Source organism: Pelobates fuscus, chromosome 7 (genome assembly GCF_036172605.1).
Source record: "Pelobates fuscus isolate aPelFus1 chromosome 7, aPelFus1.pri, whole genome shotgun sequence".
NCBI classification, from domain to species: Eukaryota; Metazoa; Chordata; class Amphibia; order Anura; family Pelobatidae; genus Pelobates; species Pelobates fuscus.
This window is the reverse complement of record NC_086323.1, coordinates 25,135,788-25,157,026: the sequence shown is the minus strand read 5'-3', so window position 1 is coordinate 25,157,026 and position 21,239 is coordinate 25,135,788. Positions and strand designations below refer to the sequence as shown.

General features: G+C 42.4%; 1 protein-coding gene across 2 annotated transcripts in view; it reads left to right on the top strand.

Moving 5' to 3' along the window:
• FAF1 (Fas associated factor 1) overlaps nucleotides 1–21,239 on the top strand; it is a 241,721-nt gene that overhangs the window by 126,035 nt on the left and 94,447 nt on the right. For both annotated transcript variants that reach the window (XM_063427802.1, XM_063427801.1), the window contains exon 8: nucleotides 13,686–13,772. In XM_063427802.1, coding sequence (XP_063283872.1) covers nucleotides 13,686–13,772 — 87 coding nt within the window. The remainder of the gene's footprint in view (nucleotides 1–13,685; nucleotides 13,773–21,239) is intronic.

Here is a 21,239-nt window from a genome sequence, read left to right as displayed (position 1 = left end):
CCACTTTGTCTTTAAATATTCTGTGTTGATTTAAAGCAGTATATATTATAAATGTCAGGAAATGTAATAATTTCCCATTAAGATATTTCTGAAGGTCTGCAGTCATCCAGTGATTTATAATTATGCTTCCATTTAAATCTGACCTTTTGGTATTTGTAGTTTAATTTCATGCTGTATGGTTTCCCTATCATTCCGGATGTCAGATTTTCTGTTGGTTAAGCGGATCCGAAGTGATGCTTCATGACAGGAGATCTCTTGCTCCTTTTAGACATTGGATCCAGTTTGGGAAGACGACTTTTGTAGATTAAAAATCACCAGCTGAATTCTGAAAATTCCAAGGGACACTGAAACATTGGGTTCTAATTTGTATTCAATTTTTTTTTTCTTTCTATAAACGTTCAGTAGGTCTATTGGATTGGTTTGCTTTTATTTGTTTCTTTTCTTTAGCGCTAATTCTCATTAATGCATTGGGCATATGTTGCAATGTCTTTGTTTTAGTATGTGTGTGTTTTTTTTTTAACATATATATTTAATTACTTTTTTTTATAACCATACTTTGAATTGTAATCAATTTATAACGATAATTTTTGCACAGCAGATCACAAAAAAATGAATAAAATTTAATAAGCATGGTAGTTAACCTCTTGGCTGCACTGTGTACTTGTATAATTATTATATCCATACAGTGCCCTCGTGTGTGTGTGTGTGTGTTCGTGTTTTCGTTCCCCTCTCGCCCTGTTAATCATCTTTTATGGCAGTTTTTTTTTTTTAAACTGTTGTTTAAATTAATGATTTTCTAGTGAAAATTGTTTTTACTTATGGTAATCAAAACCTTCTGTGTATTGTATAAAAATGAGTCCTGCTTAAATCATTGACCTAAATAACTGTGCTAGTTTATAGTATCTATCTTTCTGTATCTGTGATACATTGTATATGGCTTTTGATCTAGGTGCACACAGTTTTATTTGTTTAAATGCTGAGTGAATTATATCTAAAAAGGAATATGTCTTTGGTTGTAGAATTGATTTTGCCACATTGTTCTAGAAATTCAGTTCTGCTATGGGTACAAAAGTTTCAGTTGTATCTCAAGCTGGCTAGTAATATCTCAAGACAGCCGGGTTAAGTTGCTTCCTAATATCATTTAAGTCATGCTTACAACATCAGCACCACACCACTACACTCAAGTGAACACCATTTTCTGTAAAGAGAACAAGCTGCTGTAGCTCTGCAACCTAGCTAGACCTGTGATGTAGTTTTAAAAATATTCCTTTAGAAAGAAACACTATACATTGCTCCACGGCACTATATAGTCTGCTCGAAGAACTGGATGGCTGTGCGTGTCTCCTGCCCAGCTTGCTCAAAAACTCAATTATCTCCAACACTGTTCTTAAATCCTGTCCACACAACCACCCTCCTGCCTGAATTTTCACGATATCCCTGCTTTGGCACTGGTGGATTAATCTGTTATTTTGCCAGTAAGGATATCCTCAAATTCTCGCCTTTCTACAGCGTTCTTTTGTACAAACACAGTTGCTAGTAAAATTGTAGAAGTACGGATTTGACAGTGCATTGTGTGCTATGAGTAACACAACGTATTAACTGGCACAGAAGGAATTTATCCCAGTGGCCTAGCGTTGCTATGAGTAGTCAAACTGGTTATTTAAGGTGGGGAAGTACCCATAGAAGGACTTAGTGTAGAGGCATGAGGAAGATAGTGAAGACTAGTACTGTCCAAAACGTATATCTTCAGATGTTGCATTACATTTCCCCATGATTCTGTGCCAGCTTTTTTAAAGGCAAAACATTGGGGAAGTTGTTCGAAAACACCTGAGGATCTTCCTTTAGGTGATGGTGAAGAACGTGTGTGGAGTTCCACCATCAGATGTGGTGAACTCTCGCTAGTTATGGAAAGATTAACGAAAACAATTAAGCTCATTCCGGGAAGAAAGGAAGTCTAGGATGTTTGTGAAGGAGATGAAAAGGAAACATTGGGGTGGATAATATATATTATATATATTTTTTTAATTTTTTTTAATATACATTCTTTTTAACACATGTCTCAACAGAAGTATTTACATACAAATATTGTAGCCTCTAATATGTGAAATTTTGTTACACATCACAAACTATTTTATTTCCCCAATAAATTCAGTTAGTGTAGAAAAACACGCATTGCCAGTACACCTCCTGTAAGATTGTTTTCCTTTATCCATTTGTAATGTGGGTTTAGTTCCTCATCTGCAGTCTTTGAGTACCCAGCTTTGAGTACCAACAAGGGTAGCTCAGCTTTTCAAACTTGCATGATAAAAGGTGTTCCTCTTAACGATTAGTGAAAATAAAATCCACACTTCCGGACGCACATGGTAACTAGTGTTGTCCTTATTAAAAACTTTATTTTTTTTATTTTTCTTGTTAAAGGTACAAAGAAAGTATAATTATAGAGCAACGTATAAAATATATATCTTCCACAAATATGGGTTTGAACAAGCATTATGTAGATTGTGATGTGTAACAGAAATGTAAATAAAGGTCAGCATTTTACTGTGACGAGAATCCCATAGAAAAAGAAGTTGCTTGGATAAATATTTGATATTATTTTAAGAGACCAATCCTTACATATCTTAATATTTCAGTCCACATTGATCTATACTTTAACAGGCCTGAATAATTCTAAATTGTGGAATACAGAACATTCGCTGCGTCCTTTGATTCACGATTCGACAAAGCAGGTGTTGGGTGAGAAGTCCATAATATATTAAAATATTTATAAATTTTAGCACAGTGGCACAACAGCAGTACACTTCAATGAACGACACCTTCAGCAAAGTGTACAAATTGCTATAAATAGAAAATTCAGCAGGGAAAACACGCAGGTTTGAAGTGATGCGTTAGACACTCTAAGGACTAAATAACTTTGAAACGATCCTAGCAGCTAGTCTGTGTGTAATCAATGCACAGTTGACCACGTGTATGCCAAGGTGTTGAAAAACACAAAAATACACCCGTCCAGCCTTTAGTATGAACATTAAAACATTAACGTTAAAGATTTTACTGCCAAAAAAAATAGGGGAGAAAATAATCAGACCGTTCTTTGGGGAAGAGAGGGGTATTAAGAGTAAGTGAATGCACCCTGGCAAAGCAAGATATTTCTCCATACCCTCCCTCTGCTCTCTTTCACCAAACAAAAGATAAAAGTTTAGCCTTTTGTTTGAAGTGAATGAATTCCTCTCATAGCTGGGCACGTTTCTCTCATTCACCAACAGCATCAAGTCCTCTTCCAAGTCCTTTCACTCTGAGCAATGGGCCATACAGTGTGAATTTGCAGTTTTGCACTTCAGATCTCCCAATAAATAATACAGCCAGAATCCGTTTTCTGGCACCGATGCTGGAGCCACAATTAAAACAAATCAAGCTGAGGCTGCGGCAATTTAGGACATTTATTACATACAGTGTACGTAGCTTTCCGACTGATGTCCATCTCTAAGCCTTCCCACATGATAACCAGGAACAGGACTGGGAGAGAAAACGTGGTAGTTTGCTTGTTACACTTTTTTGCCCTATAAGTGTCTGTTACCTTAGCATTGTATCATCTACCACATCCACATGATCAATTCATTGATTGGCTTAGAGACAATGTATATATCCTGGCTCCCTAATGACACCCCAATGATGTTGCCGAAGGTAGAGTCCCTCATCAGGCAGCAGAGCTGCTAAACTCAGAGCTGGTCTTATAGCTCTCTCAAATGTGAGTGATATACCATGTACATTATTGTTGTATGTCCTGCACCTAGTTCCATACGCTCTGCACCATCACTGGTTATTTTCTGGTTATACTCCCACCATTTGAAGTCTGGACGGTTTCCAGTTGAGAACAAACTCCAGCAATTGTGGACTAATTGGACTTTATATTGGCGCAACCTATATTTTGTATATACAAGTTGTTACGCATGATTATAGTTCTAAAGTTGTTGGCATCAGGAAAATGGTTACGAAACAGAAGTCAATTGGAAGTCGTTCAAGATACACACTTTCTAGACTAAAATCCTGGCACGTGTGAACATTTCCAGACATTGATGGACAGCTGCTGTTTTAGTTCAGGGGTTTCGTAAACCTTCGCAGTTTCCAAGTCTATTTACTCCGTTTCATTATAGCAATTTTCCATTTGTAGCTTGTGTGTCCTGTGAAGAATATCGAGAGTTTACCTTCCTTATGCAGGTTACTGGTTCCTACTTGCAAAACACTTTCCTAGCACTGAGATCCTCTATGTATGATCATACCTCATATTGGTTATGATTCCAATGCTGGAATTCATGTAAAAAACGGTCAGTATATCACCGAGGACCTAGAGTAATTTCTCTACTTGCTGCAAAAAGTAATTCCTCAAACTGAAAGGGAGAACAAGTCATGTCCGTGGATTATTTGAATTTTTTTTTTTTTAAAATATAGGGTCCTCGCTACCCACTTAGAATGAGTACACAGGGCCGACGCTGGGGAGGGAAGGGAGACCGCCTGGGGAGGTGGGGTGGGGAGAGAGACCGCCTGGGGAGGTGGGGTGGGGAGAGAGACCGCCTGGGGAGGTGGGGTGGGGAGAGAGACCGCCTGGGGAGGTGGGGTGGGGAGAGAGACCGCCTGGGGAGGTGGGGTGGGGAGAGAGACCGCCTGGGGAGGTGGGGTGGGGAGAGAGACCGCCTGGGGAGGTGGGGTGGGGAGAGAGACCGCCTGGGGAGGTGGGGTGGGGAGAGAGACCGCCTGGGGAGGTGGGGTGGGGAGAGAGACCGCCTGGGGAGGTGGGGTGGGGAGAGAGACCGCCTGGGGAGGTGGGGTGGGGGGAGAGACCGCCTGGGGAGGTGGGGTGGGGGGAGAGACCGCCTGGGGAGGTGGGGTGGGGGGAGAGACCGCCTGGGGAGGTGGGGTGGGGGGAGAGACCGCCTGGGGAGTTGGCGTGGGGGGAGAGACCGCCTGGGGAGGTGGGGTGGGGGGAGAGACCGCCTGGGGAGGTGGGGTGGGGGGAGAGACCGCCTGGGGAGGTGGGGTGGGGGGAGAGACCGCCTGGGGAGGTGGGGTGGGGGGAGAGACCGCCTGGGGAGGTGGGGTGGGGGGAGAGACCGCCTGGGGAGGTGGGGTGGGGGGAGAGACCGCCTGGGGTGGGGGGAGAGACCGCCTGGGGAGGTGGGGTGGGGGGGAGAGACCGCCTGGGGTGGGGGGAGAGACCGCCTGGGGAGGTGGGGTGGGGGGGGAGACCGCCTGGGGTGGGGGGAGAGACCGCCTGGGGAGGTGGGGTGGGGGGGAGAGACCGCCTGGGGTGGGGGGAGAGACCGCCTGGGGAGGTGGGGTGGGGGGAGTGACCGCCTGTGGAGGTGGGGTGGGGGGGAGTGACCGCCTGGGGAGGTGAGGTGGGGTGGGGGGAGAGACCGCCTGGGGGGGTGGGGTGGGGGGAGAGACCGCCTGGGGGGGTGGGGTGGGGGGAGAGACCGCCTGGGGAGGTGGGGTGGGGGGAGAGACCGCCTGGGGAGGTGGGGTGGGGGGAGAGACCGCCTGGGGTGGGGGGAGAGACCGCCTGGGGAGGTGGGGTGGGGGGGAGAGACCGCCTGGGGTGGGGGGAGAGACCGCCTGGGGAGGTGGGGTGGGGGGGAGAGACCGCCTGGGGTGGGGGGAGAGACCGCCTGGGGAGGTGGGGTGGGGGGGAGAGACCACCTGGGGTGGGGGGAGAGACCGCCTGGGGAGGTGGGGTGGGGGGAGAGACCGCCTGGGGTGGGGGGAGAGACCGCCTGGGGTGGGGGGAGAGACCGCCTGGGGTGGGGGGAGAGACCGCCTGGGGAGGTGGGGTGGGGGGAGTGACCGCCTGTGGAGGTGGGGTGGGGGGGAGTGACCGCCTGGGGAGGTGAGGTGAGGTGGGGTGGGGGGAGAGACCGCCTGGGGGGGTGGGGTGGGGGGAGAGACCGCCTGGGGAGGTGGGGTGGGGTGGGGGGAGAGACCGCCTGGGGAGGTGGGGTGGGGTGGGGGGAGAGACCGCCTGGGGGGGTGGGGTGGGGGGAGAGACCGCCTGGGGAGGTGGGGTGGGGTGGGGGGAGAGACCGCCTGGGGAGGTGGGGTGGGGTGGGGGGAGAGACCGCCTGGGGAGGTGGGGTGGGGTGGGGGGAGAGACCGCCTGGGGAGGTGGGGTGGGGTGGGGGGAGAGACCGCCTGGGGAGGTGGGGTGGGGTGGGGGGAGAGACCGCCTGGGGAGGTGGGGTGGGGGGGTGGGGTGGGGGGAGAGACCGCCTGGGGAGGTGGGGTGGGGTGGGGGGAGAGACCGCCTGGGGAGGTGAGGTGGGGTGGGGGGAGAGACCGCCTGGGGAGGTGAGGTGGGGTGGGGGGAGAGACCGCCTGGGGAGGTGAGGTGGGGTGGGGGGAGAGACCGCCTGGGGAGGTGAGGTGGGGTGGGGGGAGAGACCGCCTGGGGAGGTGAGGTGGGGTGGGGGGAGAGACCGCCTGGGGAGGTGAGGTGGGGTGGGGGGAGAGACCGCCTGGGGAGGTGAGGTGGGGTGGGGGGAGAGACCGCCTGGGGAGGTGAGGTGGGGTGGGGAGAGATGGAAGAAGAGAGCACTAAGGGACAGGAGGGGAGACCACCAAGGGACGGGTTGAAGTGAAAGAGATTATTACGGGACACGGGAGTGAAAGACACACAGAGAGGTTAAGGAAGGGGGGGCGGGCAGAGAAGCACAAAAGGGCACACCATGCTTCCCTTGCACACAGGGAAACACACCATGCTTCCATTGCACACAGAGAAATACACCATGCTTCCCTTGCACACAGAGAAACACACCATGCTCCCCTTGCACACATGGAACCACGCCATGCTTCCCTTGCACACAGGGAAACACACCATGCTTCCATTGCACACAGGGAAACACACCATGCTTCCATTGCACACAGAGAAATACACCATGCTTCCCTTGCACACAGAGAAACACACCATGCTCCCCTTGCACACAGGGAAACACGCCATGCTTCCCTTGCACACAGGGAAACACACCATGCTTCCATTGCACACAGAGACACACCATGCTTCCTTGCACACAGAGAAACACACCATGCTTCCCTTGCACACATGGAAACACACCATGCTTCCCTTACACACATGGAAACACACCATGCTTCCCTTGCACACAGAGAAACACACCATGCTTCCCTTGCACACAGAGAAACACACCATGCTTCCCTTGCACACAGAGAAACACACCATGCTTCCCTTGCACACAGAGAAACACACCATGCTTCCCTTGAACACAGGGAAACACACCATGCTTCCATTGCATACAGAGAAACAAACCATGCTTCCCTTGCATACAGAGAAACAAACCATGCTTCCCTTGCATACAGAGAAATACACCATGCTTCCCTTGCACACAGAGAAACACACCATGCTTCCCTTGCACACAGAGAAACACACCATGCTTCCCTTGCACACAGAGAAACACACCATGCTTCCCTTGCACACAGAGAAACACACCATGCTTCCCTTACACACAGGGAAACACACCATGCTTCCCTTACACAGAGGGAAACACACCATGCTTCCCTTGCACACAGGGAAACACACCATGCTTCCCTTGCACACAGAGAAACACACCATGCTTCCCTTGCACACAGGGAAACACACCATGCTTCCCTTGCACACAGGGAAACACACCATGCTTCCCTTGCACACAGGGAAACACACCATGCTTCCCTTGCACACAGGGAAACACACCATGCTTCCCTTGCACACAGGGAAACACACCATGCTTCCCTTGCACACAGGGAAACACACCATGCTTCCCTTGCACACAGGGAAACACACCATGCTTCCCTTACACACAGGGAAACACACCATGCTTCCCTTGCACACAGGGAAACACACCATGCTTCCCTTGCACACAGAGAAACACACCATGCTTCCCTTGCACACAGGGAAACACACCATGCTTCCCTTGCACACAGGGAAACACACCATGCTTCCCTTGCACACAGGGAAACACACCATGCTTCCCTTGCACACAGGGAAACACACCATGCTTCCCTTACACACAGAGAAACACACGATGCTTCCCTTACACACAGGGAAACACACCATGCTTCCCTTACACACAGGGAAACACACCATGCTTCCATTGCACACAGGGAAACACACCATGCTTCCCTTGCACACAGAGAAACACACCATGCTTCCCTTGCACACAGAGAAACACACCATGCTTCCCTTGCACACAGAGAAACACACCATGCTTCCCTTGCACACAGGGAAACACACCATGCTTCCCTTACACACAGGGAAACACACCATGCTTCCCTTACACACAGGGAAACACACCATGCTTCCCTTACACACAGGGAAACACACCATGCTTCCCTTACACACAGGGAAACACACCATGCTTCCCTTACACACAGGGAAACACACCATGCTTCCCTTACACACAGGGAAACACACCATGCTTCCCTTACACACAGGGAAACACACCATGCTTCCCTTACACACAGGGAAACACACCATGCTTCCATTGCACACATACACAGAAACACACAATGCATCCATTGCACACATACACAGAAACACACAATGCATCCATTGCACACACTCAAGTCCCCTCTTAGAGACAATCAATGCACCCCTTACATACACATATGCAAACACAGATTTACACACAAACACACACTGCTTTCTATCCTTTACTCACTGCATCGCCTACACAAACTGGTATCCCTATACTCTACATTCCTAAGCACACACATTAGATCCTCTCTGGGTGGGCCTTATGGGCATACTCACCGTCAGGCCGTGGAGGCGCAGACCTTGAATTGTGTAAGGAGCCGCCAAACATGGAGCTGTTTCCCGTTCCCCCAGAACATTGATTTTTGTGACCACCATTTTTTTTTTTTTTTTTGCCCAGGACGGTGAAAATCCTTGCACCGGCCCTGTAAGTACATTGTTTTAGGAGAGACAATAAAACAAACCTCTACTGTGAGCTTTCTAAAATATTTACTCTATAAAATATATATATTTTTAACTCTATGCAGAATTTTAAAATATTTTATTTTTTTCTTTTAAATCTTTATTCTGGATATTGATTCCTGGTCTTTAGGGCATATATACATCTTCCCAGTTACAGAATTCTGCTGTAAAAATGGCCTTGTAACTTTGAAAACAAGTTGTATTTACCCTATAAACTAATTTAGGAGGAATAATTAAAGCTAGCATTGTCTACCTAAATTAATTTCCTGATTGAGAGCTGAAGAATTGCCTGAACCCATCGAGCCGCCTGGGTAATGACCTTTGTTATAATCTAGTAAGACTTGTCTACTGGGCAAGACACCCAAAAATCCCATGGATCAAGTTTCATTGACTACAAAATCCATTGGATAATACATTTTTGACCTTCTCCCCCCAAAATGTGTGTTTTAAGGACTATTCATGAATATGTAAATTCTGTGTTTTAAGGAATTTTAAGTGAATTTCACATTTGAGGCAAAAATAGAGAATAAGGGAATATTCTCCAAATCAGTTTTGTTTACAGTTTGACCTTTTTGGCTCAAAGTCTGAATTTCACTTTGAAATGCTGGCAATTTTCAATTGTAATCAATAACCCCTTTGTGTGTGTGTTTTACCTTTTATCCGTCCTGGTGTGTTACACCACAGACTGAAAGTTCTTATCCCACCCTTTAACTATAGCACTGACTTGTACCTTTATTGAGAAATTAAACTTCGTCAGTAATTGCTTTGATGTTTCAAAGTTGGGTTTTGCAAGCTCTTTGACCATTGGCTATTGATGGTGACCACCAGCAGCTGCCCTAGTTATAGTCTTGTGGACCATATATTGGGTTCTGGTATCCTAAAGTAGAACGGTAATAACTCCAGAGCAATATTCACATTTTAGCAAGGTGGGGAATCCGTACATTCCAGAGGAATATTCTGTTTCTTTAGTAGCCACCAGATGTAAAGCCAGAGTGGGGCAGGACTGGCATCTCCTCAAAACAAACTAGTTATCCTCATGAATTGGCTTTATCAAACATTACCTAATACGCCGTAGATCGCAGGCTCGCAGCGGGGACTGCTTGTGATAACTAGTTTTCTTTGAGATAAGTTGTTAAGCTGAGGTCGCTCTGCTAGAACAAATCTGAAGAATACTTGTGCATTGGCAAACATGAGTGAATCTTTGATCACTTTTGTGAAGCACATCAGTCTGGCATTGTGCATTATGCCAACATAACACTCTAACAATAAAAGGCCTTTTAATCTCTGGATAGTGCAGGAATGTTATTGAAATCAGTGCAGTTGCCGATAAGTTAATAGAAGATGCAAACACTGTTCATTTCATAATATGGTGTGCTGTTCTGTGAAGCTGAAAGGAATGCAGAGAATCTCAGTTTTTAATGTTGGATTTTTTTTTAACCTTTTTCCTGCTGGTGGACCTAGGAAAACCATGCAACGCAATGTATTTGTCATTATTCTCCGTGATATTACAACATCCGTTTCCAAACATGTAGAGACATCAAGACAGGGGAATAACAAAACTTAGCTCAGTTTGGCCTGCAAGCTTACAATCTAAAGTGGATTCGAATAGCCAAGACACAAAGTACAAATTGGATGTGGAGCTACTAGCACCATAGGTAAAACATGATCATAGTATTAGATGGGTTACAAATATGATGGAGCTGTGAGTGTATTGGTTTACGATTTAGTCTTGAGTATTTTAAGATGATGAGGGAGCTGTGAATGATTTTGTAAGAGGAGTGAAGAGCCTTGGCTAAAGTGAACATAGGAATAGGCAATTAAGGGTTCATTTAAATCCCTGCTGGTACATGGTACCCCAGGTATCTTTCAATACCTGAGGGCCCCCTGTGTCAGCTGGGGCCACGGTTGGTACCCTAGACGGGTAGATGAGTAATGTGCAGCGCCCTTTAATTTGCAAACCACAGCTGAACACAATCTCACTCACTCACAGTAATTTTAAATTGCACCAGTTTGTCCCCAGCGAAGTGATCGGTGCTGGGCTTAGCCAACCGCACAACTTCAATCACCATTCCAGGAGCTGCAGCATGAGAGGGAAATGTCGCTCTAATGCTGAAATCACACAGAGAATTGCATACTGTATGAGCTCTGCTGATGTCACTTAGGTGGGATTAGGAGGAGCATTGTGAGTAGGATTGGGGCTAGTATTATGGGTTAGTTTAAGGGCAAGAATAGGGAAAAAGATATACATCTGGGGTATCATTGTAATCAGGAACAGTTGCAAAATACAAACATGCTTGCAGTAGTGGGAAATGCGTGGTCTGTGAATTTCTCCAAAATAAAACGTTTGTGTGGTGGAGGAATACATTTTTTGACCAATGTTTGTAATTAAATTGTTAAATGAAAAGTGTCAAAATGCTCTGTACTTTCTACAAATATATATACCTTTGTTTAGAGGTTTTTGGATCCTGTGACTACTAAATAAAGTTGTAATCTCAGCCTGCCAAATTTTTGCAAGGTTTAAGGTTTTAGCTTTAAAACTAAAGCTAATTCAAACCTAGACATATTGGGAATTTTAACAATCAGGACTAATTAGTGAATCTATTTTGAGTTTTTTTTTTTTTTTTTATGTAAAACTTATAAAAAAAAATGTAAAACTGATGTAAAAAAAATGTTTTATTTTAAAACCTTTTTCCATTTTTAATATTTCATTCCTATGAAATATTGTGTGTGTGTGTGTGTGTATACATATCTGGTATCAAAAGAAAGCCATATTTATTCTTTTAAAAACAAATATTTATACGATGAATGGGTGCACTTAAACTAAAAGGGTGGGATTGTGGCAGAATGAACACATGGCAAAAATGCCAAAAAGGCCTCGATCACAAATGCGTTTGGCGTTCCCAAGAAATGTCGAGTGTATGTGTGTTTGCGTGTGATTGTTGTATAATTTATAACAGGACACAATTTGCGTGTGAGTGTTGTATAATTCATAAAAGGACAAAGTTTTTTCTCTTTTTTTAAAATCCTTTTCTAATCATATTATTTCTGAATTATACATCAATATATTTAATAGAGGTCGTGTTGTGCATTGTTGCCAATATTTTTCTTCTTCCTCTGATTAATACAAAGTAATCCTTTGAGAACCCTGCCGTGTAAATAAGCTTTTCCAGGAGAGCCGCTGGCTCCAATGAAGTGGGATTGGTGTTAATCCTTCTCTCTAGTCCTGATTGCCCTGAACTAATGAAATAAACTGAACTGATCACTGAAGAGCAGATCGCACAGGTGCTCGAGAGGTGCATACACAAACATATTGAGTTCCTGGGCTTTCCATTGCTCATGTTTCTTCAATACTATATGAAAGCTCGTTCCTGATGAAGTGTAATTTGATACAGGTTCAGTAACTATAGTAGCTTCATCACCAGATGTTAAAGAACAAGCAACGCCATTTTATTTATAGGGGGGACATGCAGGCAAAGAGCGTTCGGGGTGTTCTCACTCACTCCACAATTCTCTGCCTTGCCATGGCTGTCAAAGATTGATAGGAGTTTTTGTGCAGCAATAACTGCGTTTAACACTCAGTGTTGATCCCAATGCACCCGTATGAATGGTTTACCTTGTTTAGCTATTGTACATCGCTGCGCAATATGTTGGTGTTGTATAACTAATTGTATAATTGTGTGTATGTATTCATGTCACAGTAATTTGACTCCTTTATATTGAACAATACAATGTTACGCAACGTAAAAAATCAGTCAGATTTATTAAGCTGTTCCATACTGATCATCATGCAGTAGTATACGATTGTGTTTGCGAACAGAAATATGTATCAATCATAGCACTATCTCTGTTAATGTTCTATACTGCAGGGTTTTAGCGGAATCGTCAAACTATCTGAATTTAACGGATTATCTGTTCACTAACATATCCCCTTAAATTCTGCCTTTATACATTTTATCAGCTTTTTGTATTTCAATTGAATCAATCCCTTTTTTGTTTGTTTCTTGCCGTGTCCATGTTTTTCCGTATTAATTTCTGTCTCCTATAGCTGCACGGTGTTAAGGTCCATAAACATTAGCCAGCTTGATGTTCATTTCCTCACAGCTTGTCTCAGTAAAGACCTTTCCAAAACGAATCGGTCACACACAATTTTCCCTGAGTTGATCTCTGCCTTCCTTTATTCTCTAGGGGTCAAGCATGACCTTATTGAATGACCTTTCAATCTATACAACCACTTCATTAAAAGGGTCTCTGCAAATACACGTCTGATAAAGATGTAGTGCAAGCAGTTGGTATTCCACGTAAGATTGTTGGCCTTCTGTCATAGCACCATGTCCTGATAATATAACCTGGGCATTTCCGAACAAGCTTTTGCTTAGAATATAATGGAATATAAATGTATTGAAGAGCAACTTGATTTTCCCTCTTCGACAACAATTTGTAACTTTTAAACTTTTTTCTGAATAAATTAGTTCTGTAGTGGAATTTTAAGAGATCTTGTATTTGTACATTTCGTATAATGCTTTGAATACACTCATCATGGGGTTTTGTGAATAAAACAATTACATTAATGAAATTACATATTTCGTTACAGAGTCATGATATTGATCTCATTGTTTTAGCTATATACATCACTCAATACTTTCTGTAACCATGTGTACATTTGATTCAGATATTTTTAATTGAATTGTACCTTGTTCCATATTTTCCATAGGTAAAGAGAAATGTATATGACCTCACTAGTATCCCTGTACGCCATCAAATTTGGGAAGGCTGGCCTCCAACTGTCGTAGATGACACTGTAAGTAGCTCATTGTTTTTTGGGGGAGACTGATTGCTTCTATTCTTGTCCAGTGAGTGAGTGTAGATCTATCTTGATATTCAGACTGGGAATAAAAAGGGGAGAATTGGGAAAATTGCTTCAGTTATGTTTGCTAAAAGATCTATTTGAAATGTATTGATTTGGCAAGTTGTGCAGTAAAATAATTATTATTCATTTTCACACATTTGACACATTTTTATCATTTTTACAACACCAGTGATATGATTATATGGAGATTTTAGCAGTATAACCTCAGAGATCCAAAGCATGGACAGCAACACATGATGATGTACATTGGACTCCACCAGTTAAAGGGACCTTTCAGGCTGCAGCTAGTCCATTTTTTGTTTGTTTTTTAGTGCATTTAAAATATACGTGAAATATAATAAAGTAAGAAACCTAAAGGGACATTATAGTCACCAAAACAGTTATTTAAGAGTTAAAGAGACGCTACACTGCCCAAATAAAAGTTTTTTTTTTTTGTGTTTTTTTTTTATCGCTGTTTAGTAGACACACCTGAAATGAAAAGCATGCATTTGATTATTCATTTTTTTCGTTGAGGTGAAAACAACTTGCAAAATTTGCAGTTCGGCCTTTGCAAGCCCTCCCCTTCTAACCCCGCCCAGACTTTGTGGCTGTCCAATCACAGATATTCCAATGCAGCTCAATGAGAAGTCTCTGCAAGGCAGATGCTCTGAGCAATTGCTGCCTCTTGAGTTTCTCTGAACTGAGCTAAACAAACCAGGACCAGTTGTCCACTTGAAAGCCAAGGTTTTGCAACCAGGTTAATTTACAAAAGTTTCAATTTCTTTCTTCTTTCATTTTTGAAAAATGAGATAGAGAACAAACTTTTTTAAACACACAGTTTTTCAGCAAGCTGAAGTGCTTAAGTGGTCTGCAGTGTCCCTTTTATATCATTTGTGTTTCTTTTTATGCAGCCTTGCCACACCTCCCATGGCTGGAACTGACACAGCCTGCCTGAAAACAAAATTGTTTCAATTTTAATAAGATGTAACTTAATTTAAAAGTGTTTATCTCCTGCTCTATTAATTGAACTTTAATTATATACACAAGGCTCTGGTAGGGTGTAGCAAGCTATTAACAGAGCAGGATATAATAAATTCGAAATTAAACAAAATTAGCAGTAAAGGAAGTGCAAATGTTAGATGGTTCTTTACAGGAAATCTTTAGGAAGGCTGCGTAAGTCACATGCAGGAATCCCTTTAATTTGAAGTGCTCGAATTTGCTGCAAAACCTCCAGTCTTTGCAGCTCAAACCAAGCCAGGAATGTACTCATCCAGTTTTTATCACTAAAAGTGGTACTGTTACTGAAATATTAGCATGTCCCCCCCCCATAGCCCCACCCAAGGTGATATGTTTTATTTGTTGTAGTGCTGATAGTCCCCCTCAGACACAGTACATATCCTGCAAGCAGGTACACAACACTTATTTAGACAAACTCAGATTGCGTCTGCTCTGTCACAGCATTCTGACAGTTACAGGTGAAACACTTTAGGCACCATAACAACTCTCAATTGAGTTATGGTGCTTGAAGGTCCTTGTTGCTGTCTCATTTAAGTGGATAAAACTACTTACCATCCTTCTAGCCTCTCTGCCCAGTCCCAGCATCCAATGCGAGCCGTTCACTGGGCACCGATGGTAGGCTAACAGTAGGTGATGGTCTCAGCCTATCACTGGCCTCCATTGGGAAACGTGCATTTGAAACATAGGTAGTCAAAGATTTGAACTGCCGCCATTTTATCTCCAATGATCGGATGCTTCTAACCCCAGGGGACATTGTTACAGAGTAACCTGCTTCCATTTCCTATAATAATTGACTAGTGGAAATAATAGGACTTAAAATATCCAGTTGTGAAGAGTTCCTGGCTCCCTGCATGACTGTCACACGGCTGAAAAATCAGCTGTTGGATCAACAGTTGAAACTATAACCTGCAGATGATCCTGGTGACATGTGAATGACAGTCTCCTTCTAGCTGTGAGCTGACAGCAGGGTAAATCCGAACAGAGGTCGGAAAGCAGGAGCCGTGAACAGTCTTCACACTTGGTACCAATTTATCTGAAAACCTTAAAAGCAATTAAGTAGCATTGAGTTTTTGCTTGTACAGGTGCAATACCCATCATTAAATGCTACAGTTTGATTCTAGTTCTGATGACTTCATATCTAAAATGCTGCAATGATCTTATTATGGATTTTGTGTACATACTCAAAGTCCGGGGCTAGAGGGTAGAGCACGCTATTGTAATATGAACGTACACACGTCAATGTGCAATGGATTTTATGTGGTTATTTAGCAAAATATCTAACACGGCCAAAACAAACTAATAGCATGAGGAGAGAGCTAGATGATAATCAGAAAAACAATTGCTGTACCCGTACGGAAAATGTACCCTTTTTAACCAGTAGTTTGTAGAATGCCGCTTTGTATAACTCAAACAGAAAAGGAAATGGACTTGGATTCATTTGGTTCTTTGTCTGAGTTTGTCGATGATGCACTAATGAAAATCTCCTCGTGATTTGCTGCAACTTAATTATCTCTAGTACCTGTTTAAACGAGCAGGGTCAGATCGAAATGAAATCTTTCCAAGGTCAATGAAATGCGTATTAAATAAGAAATTTAGCATTTTTGATTAATATTAAATAAACTAAAACGGCAGTGGGTGCTCGATAGATCTTTAGGTTATTAGTAATGTACGACACCGTAAATATGAGTGGTGGGGACTAAATATCTCCGCTATTATCTCTTTCAGCATTCTTGACAATATAAAACAAGACTAAAAACCTCTAGAACGGTTATTATTTATTTTTTCTGTTCTTTAATGTTCCCCAATATCTTTTGAGTCAGTTTTATGATGTGCTTGCTGTACAATACAAAAATGGATATGTTACATTTTTTACATTATTTTTTTGGGGAGGGGAAGGGGTAGGACTGTTGCTTCTTGGTTATGTTGCGGATTTGTCTTCTGGGAAATTCGGTCCTGATCACAATTAGAGTGCAAGCTCCTCTGGGCCAGAGCTGCAAATGTAGCCATTTTTTTCTCTCCCCCTTTTAAGGACCACAAAATAAGCTGTCACATTAAACAAGTCAAAATATTTGCTCCGCATCATTTAAAATAATAACTGTGACTGCATTCCCCTTCGGAGATGAATACATTCTCTCCTTGCAGTTTTTCTGCGATGAGATTTGCCGTGCTGTAAGAATTGTCAATAACATTTTTCCTCGTGGGGAAGACATAACTTAAGAATGTTATCAAGCTGTGACAGTGAAGCTGATATTCACACAGAGGACAGGCCCCCAGAAATCTAATTTTACACATTAACAAGGGCATTTTTTAGTTTATTTAGTGCTGGAATAATTTTAACACTGCGAATTAATATGCCTGTTCTAATTAAAGAAGATGTTTATTTTAATCCCTGCAGACTTATCACTTTTTTTGTAGCCATCTATGCCTCAGCGTCTAAGCTTTAAGAAAGGGAACACATGCTCCTCTAAGTCTGGATTCCAATTATTTTTGAAACTAGGTTGCCAACATTATTGTTTTAATGTATAATTATCTCATACAGTTAAATTGTTTTACAAACACTTTTAAATGTATTTTATTCAACTTGATACCTTAATCCAGCAATTTTATCCGAGATAAGAATTTTGTTCTTAAATTATTTTTTTTAGCATTCTAAAAAGGCATTTTTGTAAACGATGAAAAAATTCCATTATCTTGTAACAAGAGAAATGTGACTTTTTTAACATTAAAGTGTATTTACAAAAGGATAGATAAAGATTTTTATGGGTCCTGAATATTTCTACCCTGCTCAGTAGTATTTGTTTTATTGACTTCAATTATTATTATTGCTTTATTCCATTGAATGGAAGCCTAATTCTGATGGTAATCCACCCCAATGTTTGAACATATTGCAGCCGAACGTACTACTGTTGGTGAGCCAACTTATATCCATTCAGTAACTCTTCACGTATCTTCTGTAATTGCAGATCTTCAATTCAAAAGTCTTCGGTAATTTGTGTGGTCATTAAGCGACTTGACACTTTTTTGGTGAACATGTAGTTATAGGGAGCAAGGATGCAGTGGGAGTCAGTGACCTGTAGTAGATCATTGTAGTAGAACGCACAAGGTAGATTTTTAAGATTGTAGACTGATAAGAGGATGCACTAATTTCTTTTTTTACATGCCTGACATTACCAAAAATAATTTGCTGCATGATTAGTTAGATCTTCTGAATTGTCTTGAATTCGGGCAACGTTACAGAGACCAGTTGATAACTGAATTATTATTCATCAGAATTTCTTTCAATCACAAAATTAATTATTGCGGCTTGTATTAAATCACCAGCGCTGTTTTACAGGGTGTGCAATCCCCGATATTGTTATGGAAGGGGTGCTAATTTTGGTGATGTTTTCAGGGCTCTAGAGGGATCATTGTTCAGTTTAACGGGGCCTTGTTGCCCACTTTCACGCTAACCATTGTTCACTGCCGCCTGTCAGTCAGTTTCTTGGCCCTAGCTGTTGACACGAGCGTGGGAAGGGTAGCTTTTCCATCTGACGGTCGGTTTTGTTGACCGTAGTGATCAGCGCAGAATGAGCAGTCTCTTTCACTTTATTACTTTTCAAAGTACGAAATCCAGAAGAAGCGGACCGGGGCGTCCAAAAGAGATAAAATTGCAGACAGTCTTTGAGTGGCAGCCGTACATCAAACCTCATGGGGGTTTGACAGGCAACGGATAACGTTATTAGACGCATCTCGCCATAATTGCTGACATTTAGCCAGTGTTTCACAGTATTTGCTAATGTATTAATGCAGTCAATCTCTGCCAGGCTTCACATGCATCCTTAGCCTCTGCTTCTGTGGGATTCGCCGGTGCGTGGATGCTGGGACGCGTCTCCTCAGCTGGTTGCCGTAGTGACAGAGCCCAAAGATAAGCCAGGACAGAGCCCTTTTGTGATTGCTTTTCAGGTGACATTCAGCGGGCGGCTTGTGTAGAGTGTCCTTTTATAGTTCCTGTAATTCCGAAAATGATATCCACTTTTGGGTGCTTAACACTTTCTCTGCTAGAAAGGGGGGGAGAAAAGGGGGCCAAAGAATTAATATAAGAGCTTTGAGCTGCTTGCAGCAATATTGAGATATATAGAATTTATATAATTTTTAGCACTCTTTTTTTTCTTTCTTGTTAATACTGGATCTTCATGCCAGTAGAATTCTGGGAATGAATACAGATAATAACATACACAAACATACATTTTTTCTGTAAGATGACTTGGGAGTTGTAGAACACAAACCTCACATTTATTGGTATACAAACGGTGGTGGTCCTATCGGAAATTCTGAATAGCAGTTCTCTATAGACCTAGCCTATTTTCCAGTTTACATAGTATTGCAAACAGAATGTGACTCCCTCCATCTGTTGAAAAAGTCTTCTGAACAGCTATATTTTTCTGATTAGATTAATAGAATTTAGAGAGCACACACAGAGTAGGTGAGAGAGAGGAATAAAAAAAAGAATTAAATAGTATTTTATGATAGTGTAGCACTGACTCAAGAAGCATCTCTAGTGACTGACCCTGGAGGTGTCCCTAGGTAATGTAAAAAGGCAGTGTTTACATGAAAATGCCTGCAAGGACAGGCTATAGACACCAGAACAGCTGCATTGCATATTAGTTGTTCTGGGGAATATAGTGTCCCTTTATTGAATAAATAAATGAATTCTATTGAGTTCTATTGAAAATTAATTAAAAAAAATGCACACTTTTTTTTTCTTTTTTTTTTTAAAGACCAGACTCATTTTATTTTTAGTTATAAAAAATAAACAAGAAACAAAGGCTTCCAAATGGCAGAATTTATTAAGACTCAGGACATGCTTTGGCAAGAACTTGTTTTGATTCTTAAAGGGACACTATAGTCACCAGAACAACTAAAGCTTAATGTAGTTGTTCTGGTGAGTATAGTCCGTTCCTGCAGGCCTTTTATTATAAACAGAGATAAGACAGTCATTGCTCCCTAGGGACACCTCCTGCGGCAGTCACTCAGACAGCCATTAGAGTGCTTCCTGGGTCAGTGCTGCACTGACGTTCAGCGTCTTAACGCACTGCACAAAGACATTGAACTCTATGACCCTCGTAGAGATGCATTGATTCAGCCAATTGGGGGCAGAGTCATAGCCCACAGTCACAAAGGTAAGTAAACTACTTATTCAAGGGGGGTTGGGGTCCAACTAGTATTTTAACATGTTTGTATTCTTGACCCTATAGTGTTCCCTTAAGGTCAGTTTCATTAGTATTATTTATTTGCATTTGCGAAACATGCTTTCTGCTAAAATCTTCATTTTGGAGTGGACCATCTAATTGCTCAGAGAACTATTTAAAAACTAGAGGAGTTTATCAATTTACAGATATATTGTGCTAATTTTGCAAGAATGGACATGATGTAATAACGTCCTACAATGACTATTTCCAGTGATCATTGTATGTGCTTTCAGAGCAGAACTCGTGCCTGGTTTGACAAAATAATTTCTACTGTATAAACACATTTGTTCATATGATCAGGAAGCCCTGTGTCCATTAAAACCCTCATTAAATTTGAGCAGAGAGACGCATCGTGCCAAAAATGCTTCTTAAAAGTGGCTGCAGGCACTCTGCATCTCTGCTAAGCTCCCAGTTTCTGTTAAGTTAATTGTTTCTGTCAGTACTTCCTGAATCGTGACACCTTTAGCTCGAGAATTAGAAATGCAATCTTTTCAGATTTATTTTTTTAAGACCTTAAACATACAACAAAGTGCAAGTATAATGATACTGAGAAATGTGGCCTTTTATTTTTTATTTTTTTACACTTATCCTGGGGATCATTTCAGGTTACATACCTTATATCCAAATAATCCAACATGGAGCCTGCAAATTCAGAATATCCCAAATGGTCCTCAAGTCATTTTTAAACCGTCCTGAACTTGGAAAATGTTTATCGTTGTCTTTTGTTAACTGCTTACATGGAAAAATAGAAATGGTGTAAACAAATTGCTCTATACACTTCTGGAAGTAACCTTTCCACCTTCATGCCTGTAACTGTAGCAGGGCAACAGGCTTCCCCCCATGCAGTACCGTTTCCAATGCCAAACCTGGAGTGATACAGTCGTTATAGGCTGATATTCTCTAATCCTGCTATACGCAGTTTATATAAAGGAAATAATTGAGATCACGGCTTTCATTTAAGTCACAATAACGTATCGAGCAGTAAATATGGGGGAGTATATTTGTCTCTTAGATTCGTGTCTGTTAGCATTTTGCATGTGTTGATATTTTTGTAGACCTCACTCATAAGGAATGTTGTATAAATGACATGGGCTGCCATGTTCTTCTAAGACAGGGGTATAGGTACCTTTGGCACTCCAAATGTTGTGGACTACATCCCCCATTATGCTCATAC